Genomic DNA, 19,346 nt, shown 5'->3' with positions numbered 1-19,346 from the left:
ATGAAGAGTGAGCACTCCAGCGACTTGTGATGCTTAGCGTTTTGCGAGTCAATTTTCAATAAAAATGCCGTGGCTTGCTATTAAGCTCTATGTCATAGGCCGTCAGTTTCAAAGTGAGGAGGCCTTTCAAAGCGGTCGCGGCCACGCGTCCTCCTCGCCATTAACATCCCTCGGCAATGTGTTTACTTATTAAGTTTCCTTAAGAAGTAGGATGTTTGAACATTTTCTATTGGCTACATATTTGACCAATTAAAGTGTATTCAAACTTTAATTGGTCAAATATGTAGCCAATAGAAAATCCCACTAAAAGTCCCACTAAAAGTTCAAGCGCATCCTCCTTTTCACTTCTGTGGTCTCACATGACTCGCCTTAACCTTAATTCAATTTCGACTTGTCCAGCAGAAATACCATACGACCTTTCGTACTTTTGGGCTACTTCTGGTTTTCCTAATAGTGAACACACTCTTTCCTATCCTGTTTTTATCACATGTGATCTACTTTATCCTAAATCAAGCTGCGACCTTTTGGAGATATCATGTGACTTTTTGTTGTCGCGATTCCTCACACACCCGGTGATCCAAAATAGGGGGGGCGACAGTCAAGCAAAACGTCCAGGCTTCGGTCTGTGATACCACCTTCCGGAGACTGGGGAGCGCTTAGGTATTAGTTCCAATTAAGCATGGCTGGGGCTTGCCCCTCCTTTCCTAGATGCGGTCAGCGGTGGCTCTTACTTGATTTCCGCACGTTATCGTGCTCTGTCGCAGTCAAGTCCAAAACCATTGACATGTGAACGTCTGAGAGTTAGCCAATATCATAACGTTACATCTTATTGTTTTGGTTTAACCGCATAAGTATTTTTCTTGGTGCACTTCAACTTGAGAAGTATCTATGAATTTCAACTTGCGCCGGGCGCTTGGATATGCCACATGGTGCCTCTTCAACTTCACTGTATCTTGTGATACATGGTGCCAGAAAGTCCGAAGGCTCCACACCTATTGTGGTAAGGCGAGGCATAGGTTCTTTACCCCCATGAGACCTCTGAGTTTCTCAAATTGAGCTTGAGGTAGTGCCTTTGTGAGGGCATCTGCAATCATATCATTTGTGTTGCAGTAAGAAACTACTATTCTCTTCTTATCATGAATCTCTCGAGCATACAGTTCTTTGATATCAATGTGTTTTATCGATGTATGATTTGCTGGGTCCTTTATGATACTAATTGCCCCCTTATTATCACACCAGCACATGATCGGCTGTGTTTGCTTAAATCACAATTCCTCTAATAGTACCCATAATCATTCGCTTTCCTTAATACCTTCACTCGCGGCTATTAATTCAGCCTGCGCTGTATGGAAGCTCACAGTACTTTGTCCTGAGCTTTTCCAAGTAATACCCGCGTCTGCCACAATACTCACATAACCAGTTACTGACTTTCGGTTTTCATTAGCATTCGCGAAGCTCGCGTCTGTGTACAGCTCATATATCACTTCCTTACTTTTCCCGTCAAATACGTCGACGTCCCTTTCAGATACTTTAGTACTCTCTGGGCTGCCTTGTAATGGCTCTTATTATAGTATGACAGGAATTTACTTTATTCTCTGATAGCATTTGCTATATCTGGGCGTGTACCACGTACAAGGTACATCAGTGACCCCACTTAACCTCTGTAATCGAATGGTTGTGCTGAGATTTTCTCTGGACTTAATTTTTCCTCTTTCTCAAGTACTATACTTTTTGCCTGTGGTGTTGGTTCTGAGTTACTATCAGTCATATCGAACTTTTGTAGAAAGACCATAATATACTTGTGCTGGGACATACTCAGAATCATATTTTCCCTATCCCTCTTAATCTCCATCTTCAGTAGATAATGGATATCACCTAGGTTCTTCATAGTAATCTAGAAGCCAGTTGGTCCTTCACCTTTTGCATCAATGTCATACTACTAGATGCGATAGTAATACTATCCACGTTGACGCAGACAAGTACTATATGCGTTACTCATTTTACCTCCCACTTTTGACGGTACAAACATTACTACTTTTTGCAATGACAAAACCCTAGGCTTACCAGGAACTTATTGAGGAGTGCATACCAGATGCGAGGTGCTTGTTTGAGTCCATAAAGGCTTTTCTTCAGTTTGCACACACTGGACGCATCCCCATGCCTAAACCCATGAGGTTGCTGCATGTAAATATCCTCAAACAGCGATCCGTTTAGGAAGGCTGTTGACACATCCATTTGATGGACATGAAGGTCCTTTGTAGTTGCTATTGCCAGTAGTAATCTTAACGACTCATACCGCGCCACCGGTGAAAATATCTCATTATAATCAACGCCGTGGGTTTGTGTGTTTCCCCTAACAGCCAATCTTGCCTTAAATCTATCAACTGTTTCATCTGGGTTATACTTCACGTCAAATACCCAGTGACAACCTAGTATTTTCCTTCCTTTTGGCAATGGTACTATATCCCAAGTACTATTTACAACTAGTGCCTCAAATTCAGCTTGCAGCGCAGTCTCCCACTGCTGAGCGTATGGGCCTTGTCTCGCTTCTTTTATTGATCGTGGAATCGGTATCACTTTTGTGCTAATTGTGACAGCATTGATTGATACTAAATAGTCCTTTAAACGAGAATTTGGTGTCCTTTTCCTACGACTGCGAGGTATACGTGGCACAGAAGCTCGCTGTTTCTTTACTCCCACTGTTTCAGTATCCGGTGCACACTCTTCCGGCTCAGAATTAGATTTTGGTCGCTTGTTTGACACATCCAGCCTCGTTTCTCGTTTTCTTTTCCCTTTTATCCTACTTCTAGGAACATTTCCTCATTCTCCTCAATTTGTCCGGACGGAATCGATCGTGAAATCAGTCCCTCAGTAAATGTTGGCCCAAATTTAACATCTCGAGCGTTAATGTACCTATTTCCTTTAATAACGAGTAGACGATACCCTTCGTACTTCAGAAAGCCCGAGCAGTTTGCACTCTAGCGCCCGCTCACTAAGCTTCGGATTGGCTCGTTTAGATTTTGGTACATGGGCGTAGCACGTACTGCCCCATATGTGAAGCTCAATCCCTGTTGGTTTAGTGCCAAACAGTGCTTCGTATGGACCTTTACCCTTAAGCCGGGTTGTTAGTATCCTATTTGTTATTGCTGTCATATATTTTAATGCCTCTGGCCACCATTTAGCAGCCATACCCGATCCTATTAACGCGCATCTAACTTTACCCATTATTGTCTGGTGAGATCGCTCAGCAGACCCATTTTCCTCTTGAGACTTCACATTTGACTTTTGGTACACGATCCCACTTTTATCGCAGTACCCTTTAAAGAATTCGTTGACAAATTCTGTACCCCCGTCGGTCCTAATCCGTTTTACCTTGTATGGGAATTGATTCTCCAGCTGCTTAATAAGGGTTTTAACAATAGTCCCAACCTCTTTCAGAGACGTCAGAACGAAATACCATTTATAAGCAGTGGCATCATCCACTATTGCTAGAGTATACTTGTGCACGGTAGTATCATTGAGGTCCTGTGGTCTTATTTTCCCAATGAGTCCATATGCAATGTGTGCAAAGGCTCAGATACCTTATCTGTCACCATATTCCTATAAGACATTCGCCGTGGTTTTGCCAGCACACATGTACGACAGAAAAATGATACCAGCTCCATTTTCTTTCTAGATAACTGGGGTGCATCTCTGATTATTCTGCCAGTCAGAAGTCTGCCTTTACCGACAAGACCTAGCCTCAGGTGTCACTTCTTCAACGTCTTTTGGATCTTCGATCGAGAAGTACTATCGACGGATAGTACTCTTGAATTATTATCCAGCTTCCTACTCGGTAAATAGTATACCTCATCTGATGCAACTGCAGCAAATATGAATCGGTTTTTACGATCAAGGAGGTACAAATACTGCCCACCTTTTGACTGAATGTGGTGATACCCTTGTGTGGCAAGATAATATGCACTAAGCAAGTTACTACCGCACTCTTTATCAAGGGCAACATTTTGTATTGAGATATCACTATAGTACCCTCTGGGTTCGAGAATACTAAATCTCACTGTTTCTTGGAGCTTGGTTGACGAGGTGCCTCCGTTTCCATATTTAAAGATATGAGTCCGTCCTCTGCCAAGCTGGATGAACCACCTTCTATCCGAACTTATAGCGTGTCCATCTCCTGTATCAACCACCCATAGACAATCGGTCAGGTTCAACTCCCTCATTTAGTAAGATACTCAGGGTATCTCCTCCGTACCTCATCATCAATCTCCATTGAGTGCATCGGTGCCTCATCTTCGCTTTCTTCACTCACTGGAACACTCCCCTTGTACTCAAGTTCGTCGGCATCCTTAATTGCATTGTTCAAATTGAGGTCGAAGTTGGCAGCTTGAGCTGGGGTCCTTTCTTCGTCTTGGTTCACCTTCCCCTCTTGGTAGTTGACTGCCCCCCCCTTCTTGACCGTCATCGCTCGCTTCGTTTCGGTGACAGGAGCCGCTCGTATATTTATGCGAAGCAGCTTGCCTCCAGCCCTTTTCGGGTTGCGGTCAGCCGCCATCACTGGGCAGGTCTTCTTCCAGTGACCATCTTCAAAGCAGTAATAACACTCGCTTACTGCCGCTTCAGAGGATTGTACTTGGCTCCTTTTCTTCCCCGTAAACTTTCTTGCCGCATTGACAGTCACTGGGCGTCTCTTATCAGTCAGCATCGTGGCTTCCTTCTTCGAGCGATCACCGAAAACGCGGCGAAGACTTGTCTCCACGTTTTCAATAGAAAACCACTCTTCAGCCATGATGATTGTGCCTCCCCAAAACTCGCTAGGTAGTAGCGCCAACACTTTCATGCACAGCCAGGTCTCGGTCACCATATCCTTGCCAACCAGACCCCTCATCTTCCTGTTAATGTTGTTACGCCGCTTCTTTAACTGGGCGAATAGGGCCCCCAGATTGGTCCATTTCGCTGCGAGAAGACGCTCTCACTGGCGGCGCAGCTCGATTACGCCTCCTGCATCCCCGAGTCCGTACTTTTGCTCGAGCTCCTTCCATATGTCACAGGGGTTCACTCTGGACACCTGATCCGGCAGCCCACTCAATAAAACGTTAGGCAACGCTTGGTTGAATAAGTTCAACAGCTCGGACCGAGCCCTAGTTCAGTGTTGGTGGCGCCAATGCTTGGCCTTCGCCTCCTCTTAAGAAATATTTCCCTCCACTGAAATGACGGGTTTTTCAGGCGTACCTCAAGGCAGTCCATCATGACAGCCGTAGCCTCAGGCTGGTCCTTTTCCAACAATCCTCGCTAGTATTTCTCATCCAGCGTCTCTATGTGCGTTAGCACCTTGTCTCGCCACATGGTGTAGTCCTCCCCATGGAACTTTTCCAGTCCCAGGACCTGAGCACTCCTAATGTGTCCTTTATTCATGGGCCTTAGTCTCAGTACGTATTTGAAATATTATGCTCTATGTAACAGGCCGTCAGTTTAAAAGTGAGGAGGTCTTTTAAAGCGGGCACGGCCACGCGTCCTCCTCGCCATTAACATCCCTCGGCAATGTGTTTACCTATTAAGTTTCCTTAAGAAGTAGGATGATTGAACATTTTCTATTGGTTACATATTTGACCAATTAAAGTGCATTCTAACACTTGCCATGAATAGCATAATGATGAAGAGTTTTATTCATAAATTATGATAAAGGGGATTTTCTACAAATAAATTATTTAATGCGTTCGTGATGTCGACGAAATAAATATATTTATGATTTCATAAGAAATTACTGACAAGACCATGCCATAATCGTGTGCAAGGCTGTTATTAATAACCTCTTTAATGATCAGCAAAACCGAAGACTGGTCATCAACAGCATGGGTATAAGACAGAAATGGTCAGTTTAACCGGCTTAGCCTATATTTCAAAAGGGGTTAATCACAGCAAACGATTTCTTTAGATCTGCGACGTAGCGTGCCGGACTTTTCTTGTGAGTTAATACATAGTTAGATCAAGTCGAAAGGGTCTACTAAACTGGCAAGAGCACACCACTAGCTTGACTTCCCGTCATTTGTCAGCTTTAGGATTTAGTGAGACAAGGCTACTAAACTGCTTTCAAGCTCAAGTTTGGCCGAGGAACTCTTCGAAGTTAAAAAATTGTGCTCGAGGCTTGAGCTCACAATTGAAAATATCCGTAAAATGAAGCGCAAGTATGACCCCAACATGTTTCATTCGTACGCTCGTTTAAAGTCTTATCCTTGTTACTCCATGGCCAATGGTGCAGCGGTGAGATCATGATAAAAGATAAGCGAAGGCCATTAACCCTTGACGTTCCAGAGGCGCAAAAGTGAAACACTTTTGACCACTATCTACTCTGCCTTGTGAGCTTCGCGGTAAAAACGAAACGTAAACTCGATCAGTTCGTTTTCAAACCTGTACGATGACGACAAATCCAGAGCTCTGGATGAGCGTGAACTCAGTAAAATGAGTCTGCAGCTGCAAAGGCAAACAGTTCTACTCTTAAGCAAGCGTTTCGATGGTTATCAAGCAGCTCGAGGGCACCTTTCAGCTTTCGCTCCGTATGACGAGCTAAAACTTGAAAGACATTTCCTAGTAGCATGATTATCTGCATGCTTCCACGCTCGATGAGTCGCTGGTCTCGTATCACAGACTATGAGCTCAAGGTCAAGGAACTCGTTAGCGACAAGCGTCGTCTACTGCAATCCCGCTCGTGAAGTATTGTGAAGAATTTCTCCAGTGAGCTGTTTCACTTTCGCAAATGTGTCGGTATATCAACGTTTAAACTCATCAAGGTATTGCCGCCGTGCCAATGTCCTGGCATGTGCCATAACAGTTTTCCCACCAAACAGAATATTCATTGCCCGATCTTTCACTTTCATTTTCGGTAACTTTCCCTGGTTAAGTTGCTGGTACGCGAAAAGAGGCTTTATGAGCACTTGCTCTCGTACCTTCCTCACCCAATACTTCTCACCCAGACTTCGAGTGCGCACATTGCGTTGCAGCTGGACGAGTGGGAAGAAAACAATGGGGTTCCGACGCACAAGTTCCTCAAAGTCGTCAAAAGTGAGAGACGATGGCATCCCAGTTAATGGTGAAAATGCGTTTGTAGGGAGATGGCGAGCAGCAACTTCGATGTTGTGAGCGTAAGAGTTTCCAGCTGCTTGCAACACTTCTCCAAGTCGACGAGCGTTTACAGTAGCTACTCCACCAGCGAAAAAGGATTCGTAAAAGAACCGCCAGAGTTCCGTCTCGGAAAACGCAGCAAACGTGCATACGATGCGTAAAAACTGATCGAATGTCACTCGACCGGTCGAAGGCGCGACGTTGGCAATTCGAAGGAGTTCTTTAGTCAGGATTTGAGACCGCTCGAACGCTTTATCGTCGTTAATCAAGTGGAAAAAGCCTCGAATTGTTACCGTGTCACTGTGTGAGCCATCCTCGTCGTCGAACTTTCGACGTAGTTGACGAATGTCGTCTCGCGTCATTCCTAGTCGTCTGCAGAGTTGCTCGGCCTCTGTGGTTTCAAGTAAGCGGCCGTAGAGCGTGGAGACCAGAGTCACTCTACGTGGAGGTGCCTGAGCATGTGTGGCACTTACCGCAATCTTCGTTGGCTTCAGTGATCGACGCTGGATTTTAACCCACGAGATGCGCTTGGCACTCATCGTGGAGAGCGTAAATCACCCCTTAAGCTTATGAAGTTGAGTAATGATAAGGTGCTGGGATGAATGTGTCAGTTCACCTTTCGTAAATATTTTTAGGAAAGCTGTCATCACCAATAGATGACGTATCTGCAATATTTAGCCACATCCTACCTGTCTAAAGTCGAACCTTCATGACTGGGGCTAAACCTGCTAAAGTCCGTGACTATGAACAGCCAGAGACTGCGAGTAGTAAGACCGCGCAGTCACCTGACAGCTTAAAAGGCTCTAAAGAGAGTGACACAGCCTCAACTACAACTCGAAAGAAGAAAAAGAAGAAAACTTCAGAGAATGGCAACACGAGTCGCTCCTCCTCCAAAGATGGAAACAACAAGAAGTCTAACAAGCGGAAGTCACCAAAAAATAACGATGAAGAAGGTCAACAGCCCAAGATACCTCAACGAAAAGTTCAGGCCAAGCAGAAGACCTTCAGCTCTCTTCTCGACAGTGGAAGATCAACCGTTGTTGTTGCTGACAGCCCACCTATAGCAACTCCTGAAGTGGACGAAACGGGGTCGTTAGCCGGTGGGAACTTTGGTCTCTTACTCGAGACAAAACAAGCTGAAAAACTCTGTCTTTCCTTGGGACTTCAAAAGCGAAATCTCGAGGCGATGCGTCGATTTTTCGATCATGAAGAAGAACTTGGGACTGGCGATATCACAACGAACGAGTTTTTCTCCATGTTGCACGAACAACCACGACAGCTCACAAAGGGACTTTTCGAAGCCGTCGGTTTGGTCCGAAATCTTCGAAGAATCCACTTCGACGACTTCGTCATCTGTATTGCCACCGTCGCTACATGGTCCAAGAGTGAGCTATTGCACTACGCTTTCAAGCAATTCGACGTCGATGAATCTGGAGTCATGGACGGACGAGAGCTCCGTGCTTTCTGCGAAGGACTAAAGAACGACAGCAGCTTCTACTTTGAGAATAACGTCAACAAAGCTCGAGAGAAACTGGTCATACGAGATCGGAATAACCGCTACCAATACTTCCAAGAGAAAAATGGAAATTTTTTAACTGATGAGGATATCGAGGCCAATACAGTTGTGGATCTGCAAGATTTAGCCAAAGGATCATCCGAGTTCCAAGTGGCGTTTTACCCGTTGTTGCAGTTGCAACAAAGTGTTCGCTCTTGTGCACCTGGCGAGCGATTTTGGGCAAAAGTTGCGCAACGACGACAAGAAGTTGAAGTTATTGTACACTACATGCGGATGCACAAGGGAGAGCTACCTTCCTTGTCGATTTTTAAGAGAATATTAGCGTATTTGCTGCCGTCGTCGCAAGCTAATGCTGAACTGGCAGTGCACAAATTGGCCATCCTCAAGTATGCGGAAGAGGAACGAATATGGCAAGAGCAAGCACATGCTCGCGCTGAAGCAGACAAGAGCTAACGGGAATCCCAGAAAAAAATCGAAGCCGTAGATTTAACAGCCTGATACCTTCGAGAAATTACCGCGACAAGGCCTTCGTGAACTCGTACGTTGTAAAACTTGACAAGAATGCGGCGAATAGTGTTGTGGAAATCCCCACACGTATCCATGGCCACTTGAATTACGAACATGATGGTAGAATGTTCCCCTGGTGTCGGCTCTACATGGTGACCTCCGTAACTTTATTTCTCTCGGAAACTTGCCAGCAGTACACACACAAGGCAAAATAGACCACATAATGTGGCACCTCCTCGTATTTTGACGATATGTATCCAAGAAATTAACGATAATGTACTGTTACAACGTGAAAATGCTACGATGCATCAGCTATTTCACGCTTCAGGTGTCCATAATTTGTGTGTGCATCTTAGTTCTTCAGTATTTATCCGCTCCAAAACGCTTCTTTTTTAACGTCAGGGGTCAAAGAACCGTGCAAGGCTTTGGGTAATTTGTCAATCGCAATAAAAATAGGTATGCCACGATATTTGGCAAGTATGTTGGCATCGAATTCCTGAAGAAAGAGCTTTCGCTCTCTACATTTTGAACAGTGAGCTTACAGTAGATCCAGTAACCCGTCGAAGCTGGCCATATCCGCAGACATAGCTTGTGGAGAGATGCCCAAGAGTATCAAAACCAAATCATCAAAAGAAAGCGAAACGCATGGAACCGGGTCTCCAACAAAGAAAACGACAACGAAGAAAGGTGATTCCAAAAAGCGGAAGACTCCAATATCAAAGGCAGCCAAGGAAGTTCACGAAGTTGGCGACGTTGAGCTCCATAGCGATTCACCGTCAAAGGCCCAGCCACAAAGAATTCAGGTAAAGCCGAAGTCCTCTTCCACAGTGGCTACCGAAAACGCATCCGCGGACTCGAATACAGTCAAAGACGGACTCGCGAGTGGACATTACGACACGCTACTGGAGACGAAGCGTGCTGAGAAGCTTTGTATGTCGTTTGGGCTTCAACAACGCCAAGTGATGGCACTGCATCGCGCATTCAAGCGTGAAGAACAGCTTGGCACTGGAGAAATCACCATTGGGGAATTCTTCACAATGCTGCATGAGCAACCCCGTCAGCTCACCAAAGGTTTGTTCGACGCAGTCGGTCTCGCCCACGACATCAAGAGCTTGCGCTTCGATGACTTCGTCATTTGCGTTGCAAATATCGCAACGTGGTCCAAGAGCGAACTGCTCCATTACGCCTTTAAACAATTTGACGTCGATGAGTCTGGACTCATGGACTGTCGTGAACTTCGAGCTTTTTGCGAAGGTCTAAAGAACGACAGCAGCTTCTACTTCGCCAAAAACGTGAGTACAGCTCGTGATAAAATTACAGCACGCGATCGGAAGAATCTCAACGCTCAGAACTCGTCGGACCAAATTCCGATTGCTGACGATGATGAAAACACCGCACTTGTGGATCTTGACGACCTGATGAAAGGATCAACTGAATTTCAGGTAGCCTTTTACCCTTTGATGCAGCTTCAGCAAAACGTGCGCGGTTGTGCGCTCGGAGACCAGTTCTGGGCTGGAGTAACGGCACGTCGGCAACATGTGGACGTAGTTGTGAAGTACATGGCGTTTCATAAAGGAAAATTGCCGCCAACTTCGGCAATAACGCGCATCTTGGCGTTCATACCTTTCTCACAAGCTCACACACAAATGCTCGTATACAGATTAGCAGTTCTCAAATACGCCGAAGATCAAAAACAACAAGAGACGGCCAGAACAAAAGCAAAACAAGCTCGAAAAAAGCACGAAGATAGTCAAACGAGTTGGTGAATCCAAGAACCCAAGCACTATCGTGGCCCATTCACCTCACCAGACAAAGAGGTAGAGTCCCAAAAGCAACGTGAGCACGAACGTAGCGAATCCTTTCAGGAAAAAGGTACGCGACGCGGCAGTACAGTGCGGAGACAGTTTCAGGTCTGCGAGCAGCACACCACTACCAATCCGCACTGGGGTTCTGGAGGTGACGCCATCCTTGTGCTCCTGAAGCTGCTGCTTTCTAACAGACAAGAGTGTCTTCTGCACCATCTTCAAAGCCGGTAATGGCATGTTGCGCCCTGTCGCCAACTCGAAAATGTCCCGGAATTCAGCTTCAAAGTTGGTCTTCAGTGGTGGGCTGGCCATTAAATCCGACTGCAAGACGACAACCAAGTTAGAAATGATATTAGACCAGCGTGGACAGCAGCGGCGTACCATGATAACTGACGTGTCTCTGTTGGACGGAGCTCCCAGACCAAGATCGAGCACTCGGAGAACGAAGGTGTTGAAAATCCAATCGGGGAGCAGAAGCAGCACCATCAGTGACTGCACAGGGAACAGTGTGGCGGCGCTTGTGTCCGGCCTTGAGTCTCCACTTGCACGACCTGACTTCTTATTGGCAGCAGCAACACTTGCCAGCACCGCTCGAAACAACTCCTCCATCTCCACCAGCGCCTGTAGGAAAAGAAACCGTGTATTTCTATCCCGTAATCCATCCAATACGCTCTGTCCTGTCAGCGCGTTGATGTAGTAGAAACTGCGTAGCATTGTGCATCCCCACTTCATCGCTGTAACAATCACTTAGTGTAAGTATTAAGCAGCAAGTGATGATGTATCCATCCTTGCACCTTGAATGTTGTGACGACTGAGCACTTGGATCCCCGTTCCTTCCAGCACGTCCAGAGCGTACAGCGCCGACGTCTTGTCCTTCCTACAGTCACATATGGTCAGTACGGTATTTAACCCTTCGCTGTAAGAAATCTACTCACGAAAGCCGTTCTACGAAGAAACACCCATTGGATAAAGGTCGTAGCATTCCCTTGTCGTCTTTCACCACCTGGAAAGCTGCTCCTCCATGCAACACAATAGCCTCCGGCAGTCTACAGAGCATAATATCGCCCAATTAGCCCCCTCGATCGCTTCTCCATGCCATGCATCTTAGCGTACGCTGAGTTGAGCTGTGCAAGACGGCGCATCGTTGTTTGTAAGCTGAGCACCACGCGCTTGTGCTGCTTGTCGTCGGTCTTTCCCAGTGTCTTGACGAGTAGATCGGTGACTTTCAGTGTAGCATCCGCCTCGACCATCAACAGCCATAAATCGCACTCGCCTAGCTTCTTACAGCTCCCTGTCTCCTCGTAAATATCCGTCGACAGCTTAGTGCTGTCCAGCACGGCGCCGTCACAGCGTAGAGCAACAGCTCCACTCTTGTTCTCGCTCTTGTCGACTTCCTTGCCATCATTATTGAGTCCTACAAGCCATATCTTCGCACACCGACCACTTGCGGCCAGACAAAGCGCCACATACTGCGCCAGCTGCGAGTTCTCGCGAGACAACGCGCTCTCCCTCGTGTACACGACGCCCACGCGCGGCAGCATGATGAGTGTGCATCCAATGCGGAATTGATACCATTGGCAGATATGGCCACTTCAATTTACACTTTTGAACCAATCAACTGTCGACACTTTGCTGCCGCGTCGACTCCCCCTCACATAGACCGCGTGGAAGGATCCGACCATGGCGGGCGTGACGAATGAGCGCTACTGCACAGTGCTGCTGCAGCAGGTGACGGGCGAGAAGGCGCTTCCTCCGTCGCAGGATGAAATCCTCAAGGGCCTCGAGTCGCCCAAGGTGGAGCTTAAGATCCGCGCCGTCAAGAGCGCCATCCTCGCGCTACTACAAGGCGAAAGACTGCCCAAGGTGTTGATGCACATTATCCGCTTCTGCTCCACCCAGAGCGACCACACTCTCAAGAAGCTGCTCATGGTGTACTGGGAGATCGCTCCGAAGTACGAGCAGCAGCAGCCGGGCGATACGTCTAAAGCTCCTCCCAAACTGCTCCCAGAGATGATCCTGGTGTGCAACGCGCTGCTGAACGACTTGAACCACCCGAACGAATACATTCGCGGTTGTATGCTTCGTTTCCTATGCAAAATCAAAGAAAAAGACATCCTGGAGCCTCTTAAAGACGCAGTGAAGAGCAATCTGGAGCACCGTCACTCATATGTGCGCAAGAACGCCGTCATGACGGTCTACACCATGTACAAGACGTTCGGGGACGTGTTGATCCCCGACGCTCCCGAACTAATCGAGCGCTTCATCCTCAACGAGAGCGACGCGGGCGCCAGACGCAACGCCTTCCTCATGCTCAACGACTGCGCACAAGACCGCGCCGTGACCTTTCTGATGAACGCCATGGATCAGGTCCCTAAGTTCGGGGACGGTTTCTCGCTCGTGATCCTCGAGATGACACGTAAAGTGTGTCGACAGGATCCCGCACAGAAAGCTCGCTTCGTGCGCTGTGTCTTCCAGCTGTTGAACTCGTCGTCCCCTGCTGTGAGCTACGAAGCAGCTTGGACGCTCGTCACGCTGTCCGCTGCTCCAACTGCAGTGCGTGCAGCAGCCAAGACGTACTGTGGCCTGCTGAACTCTCAGAGCGACAACAACGTCAAGCTAATTGTGCTGGATCGCCTCGCTGACCTCAAGAAACACCATACGAAGGTGTTGCAGGAGATCCTCATGGACATCATGCGTGCGCTCAGTTCTCCGAATCTCGATATCTGCAAGAAAGTATTGGAGATCGCCATGGATCTCGTGTCAGTACGTAATATCGACGAAGTGGTGACTCATTTGAAGCGTGAAGTGGTCAAGACACAGGACAAATCGCGCGAAAAGGCTGGAGAGTACCGTCATTTGCTGATCAAAGCCATCCACGCCTGTGCTGTCAAGTTCCCTGAAGTTGCCAATGCAGTGGTGCACTTGTTGATGGAATTTTTGAACCAGCCAGATGGCGCGATGGATGTCATTCTCTTTGTACGTGCGATGTGCGAGAGTTATCCGGAATTACGTGAGAGTATCCTGCAGAAATTGATGATCTCGTTCACAGATATCTCGCTGGCAAAGGTGTATCGTGTCGGTCTTTGGATTCTGGGAGAGTACGCTACTCTGCCGCCTCAGGACGGGACGGAAAGCGACACGTCGATCTTCGAGGCGGCCAGTACAATTTTCACTGCTATTGGTAGCTTGCCATTGGCCACGGAGGCGATGCTGCAGGCACCTACGGAGAACCCGGAGGCAGACAACGCAGCTACGGGTGCGGCCTACTCGAAGCCGGTTACGAAGAGCGTTGTGTTGGCTGATGGCACATACGCCACGGAGACGTCTTATGCTGCTCCTAGTACGAAGACTGCTGCTGAAGAGGAGGATGTGCCTGGCTTGCGACGTCTATTGCTGAACGGCGACTTCTTCCTCGGTGCAGCTGTGGCGTCCACGTTGACCAAGTTGTGTCTCCGTGTATCGAACGGTGACGTTGCTAGTGCGACAGCTCGTAATGCTGCGATCAAGAAGCTGGTGGTGGACTCTACACGCTGCATGTGTGCTATTGTGGCGTACGGACAGTCGAAGGCGAGCAAGCACGAGATCGATCAGGACTCTGCACGTCGCATTCTGATGGGTGTACGTGTTCTTCTGGACCCTGCGAGTGCACAGGCTACACACGCGATTATCACAGAGGAGTGTCGTACTGCTTATCGTCATCTCCTTGATACGCAAAAAGCTCAAGAGGCTGAAGCTGCACGTGCTGCGGCTGGAGGTGCCGACGGTGAACCGGTGACTCAAGCGGACGATCTGATTAACTTCCGACAGTTGCGTGGCAAGAAGGCTTTAGGTTCGACGGACATTGACATCGACGATGGCGCAGATATTAACCGTGCTCTGGGGCAACAAGGAGACGGCTCTGACAACGAGTATGCGGGTGCGATGCGTCACGTGCACCAGTTGACTGGGTTCGCTGACCCTGTGTACGCCGAGGCCTACGTGACGGTGCATGACTACGATATTGTGCTGGAGATTCTGGTGGTGAACCGCATTCCTCAGACACTCACAAACCTGACGGTGGATCTGTCTACTATTGGTGACCTCAAGCTCGTGGAGCGCCCTCAGCCGCAAACCATCGGGCCGCTTGACCAGCGTACGATCCGTGCCAACATCAAGGTGAGCTCCACTGAGACAGGCCACATCTTTGGTACGATTGTGTATGACTCGGCTTCAGGAGCTGAGAAGACGTACGTGAACCTGAACGACATCCATCTGGATATCATGGACTACATCAAGCCAGCCACATGCACTGACGCAGCTTTCCGTGCGATGTGGGCCGAGTTCGAGTGGGAGAACAAGGTGGCGGTGCACACCGAGCTGTCCAACGTGTTCGAGTTCCTGCAGCATGTGGTAGACAAGACCAACATGCGGTGCATGACGCCGACGGCTTCGTTGGGTGGCGACACGAACTTCTTGGCTGCTAATCTGTACGCCAAGAGTGTATTCGGAGAGGACGCGCTTGTCAATCTCAGTGTGGAGAAGCAGGACAATGGTCGCATCGCTGGTTACATCCGTATTCGCAGTAAGACTCAGGGGATTGCACTCAGCTTAGGCGACCGTATTACAGCTGTGCAACGCGGCAAGGAGAACCAAGGTAAGCGGAAAAAACTACTGTCCTAGATGCTGACGAAAAATGTGTCGGAAGGAATGAAGAGAAAGGAGACTGGATGCAGATTGACAGAAAGTTGCGTTGTTGTTGTACTGGACGAGAGAGATCAAGCACACGAGACAACGCCAAACATTTTTTTTTTCGTGAATTACTTGCTCTATTCTATGGAGTTTTGTCTTCACCTTTCTCTAATGTTGCCAAGGTGGAGTACCGATGACGGCGATAGTGAAGCTCTCTTGCTGATACTCTTCTTGTTCTTGAGTCTTCTCCTTGCTTGAGCTTATCGTGATGAGCTCGATTCCCCACAATGGACCGTAGATCTTCATGTTGTTAGCTCTGCCATCCACTCGAGGGAACGATCCGTCTCCGTGGATTCCTCGTGGTCTTCTTCGAGTCATGTCGGTATTGCCATCGTGGTGTCGTATAGTCAACTCGATGCTAACCTTGACAGGAGACAAGGACGATGCCTCTGTTTTAGCCAAGCGAGTCTCCAACCACTCACCAAGACGCTGAGGTACCATCACGACAGGTATATCCAATGGCTCATCGATAGCTTCCTCACTGTTCTCTTCCAGCCCTCCCATAACCATCACGAGATCGTCATCTTCTGTGTTCACAACGATGACACCTGCAGCGCCCCAGTGTGCCGCATTCCGTGCTTTCTTTTCGAAGAAACATTCGCCTCGCACGACGAGTACAATCTTCCCTCGGACATGTTCTTCAGTTAAGTTCGACACGTCGCTACAGGCATCGAAAGGGTCAGCCAGAACCAGTTCGCTATGAGGGAACGCACGAGATGCCTTGAATGTACTTGTGACACCGAAACCAGCACCTACACAAGGTACAGTGAGCCACACGTTCGGTTTGCCCTTAGCCTCGTGTGGATTGTGTTGCAGCTCGCCAGGATACGGTGTGTAGCCAACTTGAACACGAAGTGAACAGCGCTGATCCATGGGTAACGTCAAGTCCTCGTTCACCTTGTACACGTAGTTCCACGCCATAAACGGAGGCTGGTAATCGTCTCCTTGCTCTACATGTATCTTGTCACTTTTTGGTTCATCGAAAGTGTACGAATCAGCTCCAGCGTCTCCGTCCGAGCCATCGTTAAATCCCAAGCCGACAATCATGTGGTTAGCGTCATGGACTCCCGATGCTTCGATCCAGTCACCGGTTTCTTCTCGAGTTACACGCACGCTGCCAGGAAGTTGCTCAACGCGGAACTCACCGAGCTGGTTGCCACCATACAAATACTGCACAGCTTGCCCCCCTTGTTCACTCACTGGCTGCTTTTTCGATGTGGCAGAGCTCTCTTCCAGCAGCTTCTCAAGCCACATGTTGTCGAAATTCTTGCCACCGATTGTTTGGAGCTTCTTCTGCAACGATGGGAGCCATTCCTGAAGCACATCCGACGTTACACTGCCAGTATCTGACTTCTTCTCTTTAGTTGTCGTTGGTTTGGCGTTATCTGAAGCAGCCATTGCAATCTTCTCGATATCAGACAGAGAACTTGTCTCGGTAGATGCTGCTGCCAGTTTCTCAGCCACCGCCTTGGACGCCTTCAGTAGCTTAGCGGGTGATGGCGCTGGTGGCACACAACGCGAGGTACGAGCCACGACTTTGCCTTCGTAATGAATCGAATAGTCGACGAGATCGTAAAACTTGGGTACTCGGCACTGCATAACACGGTCCGGTGAGTACCGATTGTGGTTTAAAACGTCACTGCTAGCGTCGGATGCTCGTAAAATCGGCTCAACGAGCTTCGTCGGAAGGATCGGTAGTGGATGTGCCTCTGTGGTCATCACGTAGTTGCCTTGACGGAAGAAATGGGTGGTGTTGAACAGCAGATAGAGATACTTGCACGTCTCCGAGAGAAAGAACGAAGGCATCAAGTCTTCTTGTTTCTTGGACTCGACATCAGCGATACTCGCATAGCCACACGACGTCTTGGTGTATTTCTGCAGCGAATGAACCACGTGAGCTCCAGCACGCAACCAGGACGAGTCGTTGGTGGCTTCGTGCATGTAAAAAGTCGACTCAATGAGCTCTGGACGAAGAGGATACCGCGCTCCACCGCCACCTCGTGACTTGACAGGCTTCCAATCCCCAACATTGAACTGCTCCGAGAGAAATCCATAGTCTCTCCATACCCGATAAAAGGCGTTCATTGACTCCGCTGCAACCTGTAAATCCCCCGCAGCAACTTGCATCCCTGGCCAGAAAGAGGCCAGGCTTTCAAAGATGATAGCTGAGCTCCCACTGTGATGATGGCAACCTGTATACATGGACACATCGGTGTACCAGTCTCCATGTTTGTTATGAACCAGCACCGCCGGATAAACTTGCGCGAACATCTCCAAGGCCTCACGGTCGCCAAACAGCTCGTACATCTTCATCAGATACTCGTAAAAGCTATCTGAATTGGATCCTGGACCTGACGAGGTCTCTGTCCACTCGCCAGTCTTCGTGTTGATATGTTTCCCAAGCAATCCAAGTTTCGACCGACGCTGGAAGAGCGCACGTACCGCTCCTCGTGACGCAGTAGCGTATCTGGGCTCGCCAGTCAGTACACTCAACATGGTAAACTCCACTGAGAGCGATCCAGCACCAGCAGTCGAAGCAATTGGCGTTTCTCCCTTGGGTACACCATATTTCAAGTTCACAGTGCCGTATGGAATCCCCGTAACGGTGTCAAACGCAGGCATCAGACGGTCGCCCAGATCCACAGCAAGCCTCAGCAGAGCGTCGTCATAATCACCGTCTGGATACAACTTTAACTGTGTATTCACTGCGAAGAGATGAGCTGATAACAGGCCTCCGAGCATTCGGATTGTCGTCTCAAAGACAGAGACCTCCGTGTCTAAATCAAAGTCTGCGTTCTCCACCACCAGTCCTACTGCTCTTCTGAACTCCGTCGCGTCTTGCAGCAACGCTAAGGTATCCAATGTATCGATCAGCGTAAGCATCGGCAGTCGTCCGAGCTCAAACTCCCCTCCTTTACACGAAAGTGGCAGTAGATCATCCTGTGGGAAGGCGTGTGTCAAGTAACCATTGTACGCGTGATAGAACATGTCTCTCACTGTCTTAGTCAGTGCTTTGCGTTCGTCCTCTTCCATGGATGTTGGTGCTGTAAGGACAAACTGGTCTCTCTGCATCAGCCCACAAGCCACGGGCGAACACACGTTCATCTCGTAATCACACGGCGCTTTTTCATCCACTGAGTCTACGTAAGTCTCGTTATCATGGAGTGCACAGCATTTAACTTGGAGCTTCACAGAGCGACGAGCCTCTCGTGCTTCGCAGAAATCGCCCGAGTTGTATCGCTGGTGAGCCATATAACCCATCCGGTCTGGGTCTGCGAGTCTGGCCAGATTGTCCACGGCTAAGACCCGCAATGGCTCAGGTTTTTGTGGGTTAAATACTCCCAGCATTATGCTATTCTCCTTCGTATTTTCGCCCTTGGGGAGAGGATGGAACTGCCGCACGTGGCGATCGAAGCACCACTCGTAGTGCCACCACGTACCAGCCACGTGATAGCGTAGACATTTTTCTCCACGCATTTGCCGCTTCAGACGGTTCTTGAAGGCGCGATAACTGGCCCCGGAGAGCGTATGCAGCCCGTTGTAATGCGAGAGTTTACTGACAGCGTCTCGAGCTTGACTCTCGGCTTGTGCAGCGTTGCTGGAGACGAAAAGCAGTGCAATTGAAAGAAGAAACACACAGGTATATGCATGCTTAATTACAGCAATTGAAGAGC

At 48.5% G+C, this 19,346-nt stretch overlaps 6 protein-coding genes across 6 annotated transcripts; 3 read left to right on the top strand and 3 right to left on the bottom strand.

Moving 5' to 3' along the window:
- Nucleotides 1-6,764: 6,764 nt before the first annotated feature.
- Nucleotides 6,765-7,478, bottom strand: PITG_02271 (uncharacterized protein; the record flags this gene model as incomplete). Its single annotated transcript, XM_002907175.1, has 1 exon — nucleotides 6,765-7,478. One exon carries the CDS (start codon nucleotides 7,476-7,478, stop codon nucleotides 6,765-6,767), a length of 714 nt encoding a protein of 237 aa, XP_002907221.1.
- An 824-nt stretch (nucleotides 7,479-8,302) lies between these two features.
- On the top strand, nucleotides 8,303-9,085 carry PITG_02270 (uncharacterized protein; the record flags this gene model as incomplete). Its single annotated transcript, XM_002907174.1, has 2 exons — nucleotides 8,303-8,626; nucleotides 8,729-9,085. 2 exons carry the CDS (start codon nucleotides 8,303-8,305, stop codon nucleotides 9,083-9,085), a joined length of 681 nt encoding a protein of 226 aa, XP_002907220.1.
- Nucleotides 9,086-10,176: 1,091 nt separating this feature from the next.
- Nucleotides 10,177-10,905, top strand: PITG_02269 (uncharacterized protein; the record flags this gene model as incomplete). Its single annotated transcript, XM_002907173.1, has 1 exon — nucleotides 10,177-10,905. The coding sequence occupies one exon, from the start codon at nucleotides 10,177-10,179 to the stop codon at nucleotides 10,903-10,905; it is 729 nt and encodes a 242-aa protein (XP_002907219.1).
- A 36-nt stretch (nucleotides 10,906-10,941) lies between these two features.
- Nucleotides 10,942-12,493, bottom strand: PITG_02268 (uncharacterized protein; the record flags this gene model as incomplete). Its single annotated transcript, XM_002907172.1, has 5 exons — nucleotides 10,942-11,265; nucleotides 11,326-11,678; nucleotides 11,739-11,821; nucleotides 11,880-11,990; nucleotides 12,058-12,493. The coding sequence occupies 5 exons, from the start codon at nucleotides 12,192-12,194 to the stop codon at nucleotides 10,942-10,944; spliced, it is 1,008 nt and encodes a 335-aa protein (XP_002907218.1).
- Nucleotides 12,494-12,624: 131 nt separating this feature from the next.
- PITG_02267 (coatomer subunit beta, putative) lies at nucleotides 12,625-15,603 on the top strand (the record flags this gene model as incomplete). The annotated part of the gene is made up of 1 exon (XM_002907171.1): nucleotides 12,625-15,603. One exon carries the CDS (start codon nucleotides 12,625-12,627, stop codon nucleotides 15,601-15,603), a length of 2,979 nt encoding a protein of 992 aa, XP_002907217.1.
- Nucleotides 15,604-15,914: 311 nt separating this feature from the next.
- PITG_02266 (ER degradation-enhancing alpha-mannosidase-like protein) lies at nucleotides 15,915-19,149 on the bottom strand (the record flags this gene model as incomplete). The annotated part of the gene is made up of 2 exons (XM_002907170.1): nucleotides 15,915-15,979; nucleotides 16,095-19,149. The coding sequence occupies 2 exons, from the start codon at nucleotides 19,147-19,149 to the stop codon at nucleotides 15,915-15,917; spliced, it is 3,120 nt and encodes a 1,039-aa protein (XP_002907216.1).
- Between the last annotated feature and the right edge of the window lie 197 nt (nucleotides 19,150-19,346).

The sequence above is a fragment of the Phytophthora infestans genome, genomic scaffold (assembly GCF_000142945.1).
Source record: "Phytophthora infestans T30-4 supercont1.3 genomic scaffold, whole genome shotgun sequence".
NCBI lineage: Eukaryota > Oomycota > Peronosporomycetes > Peronosporales > Peronosporaceae > Phytophthora > Phytophthora infestans.
This window is presented reverse-complemented; position numbering and strand designations above follow the sequence as displayed.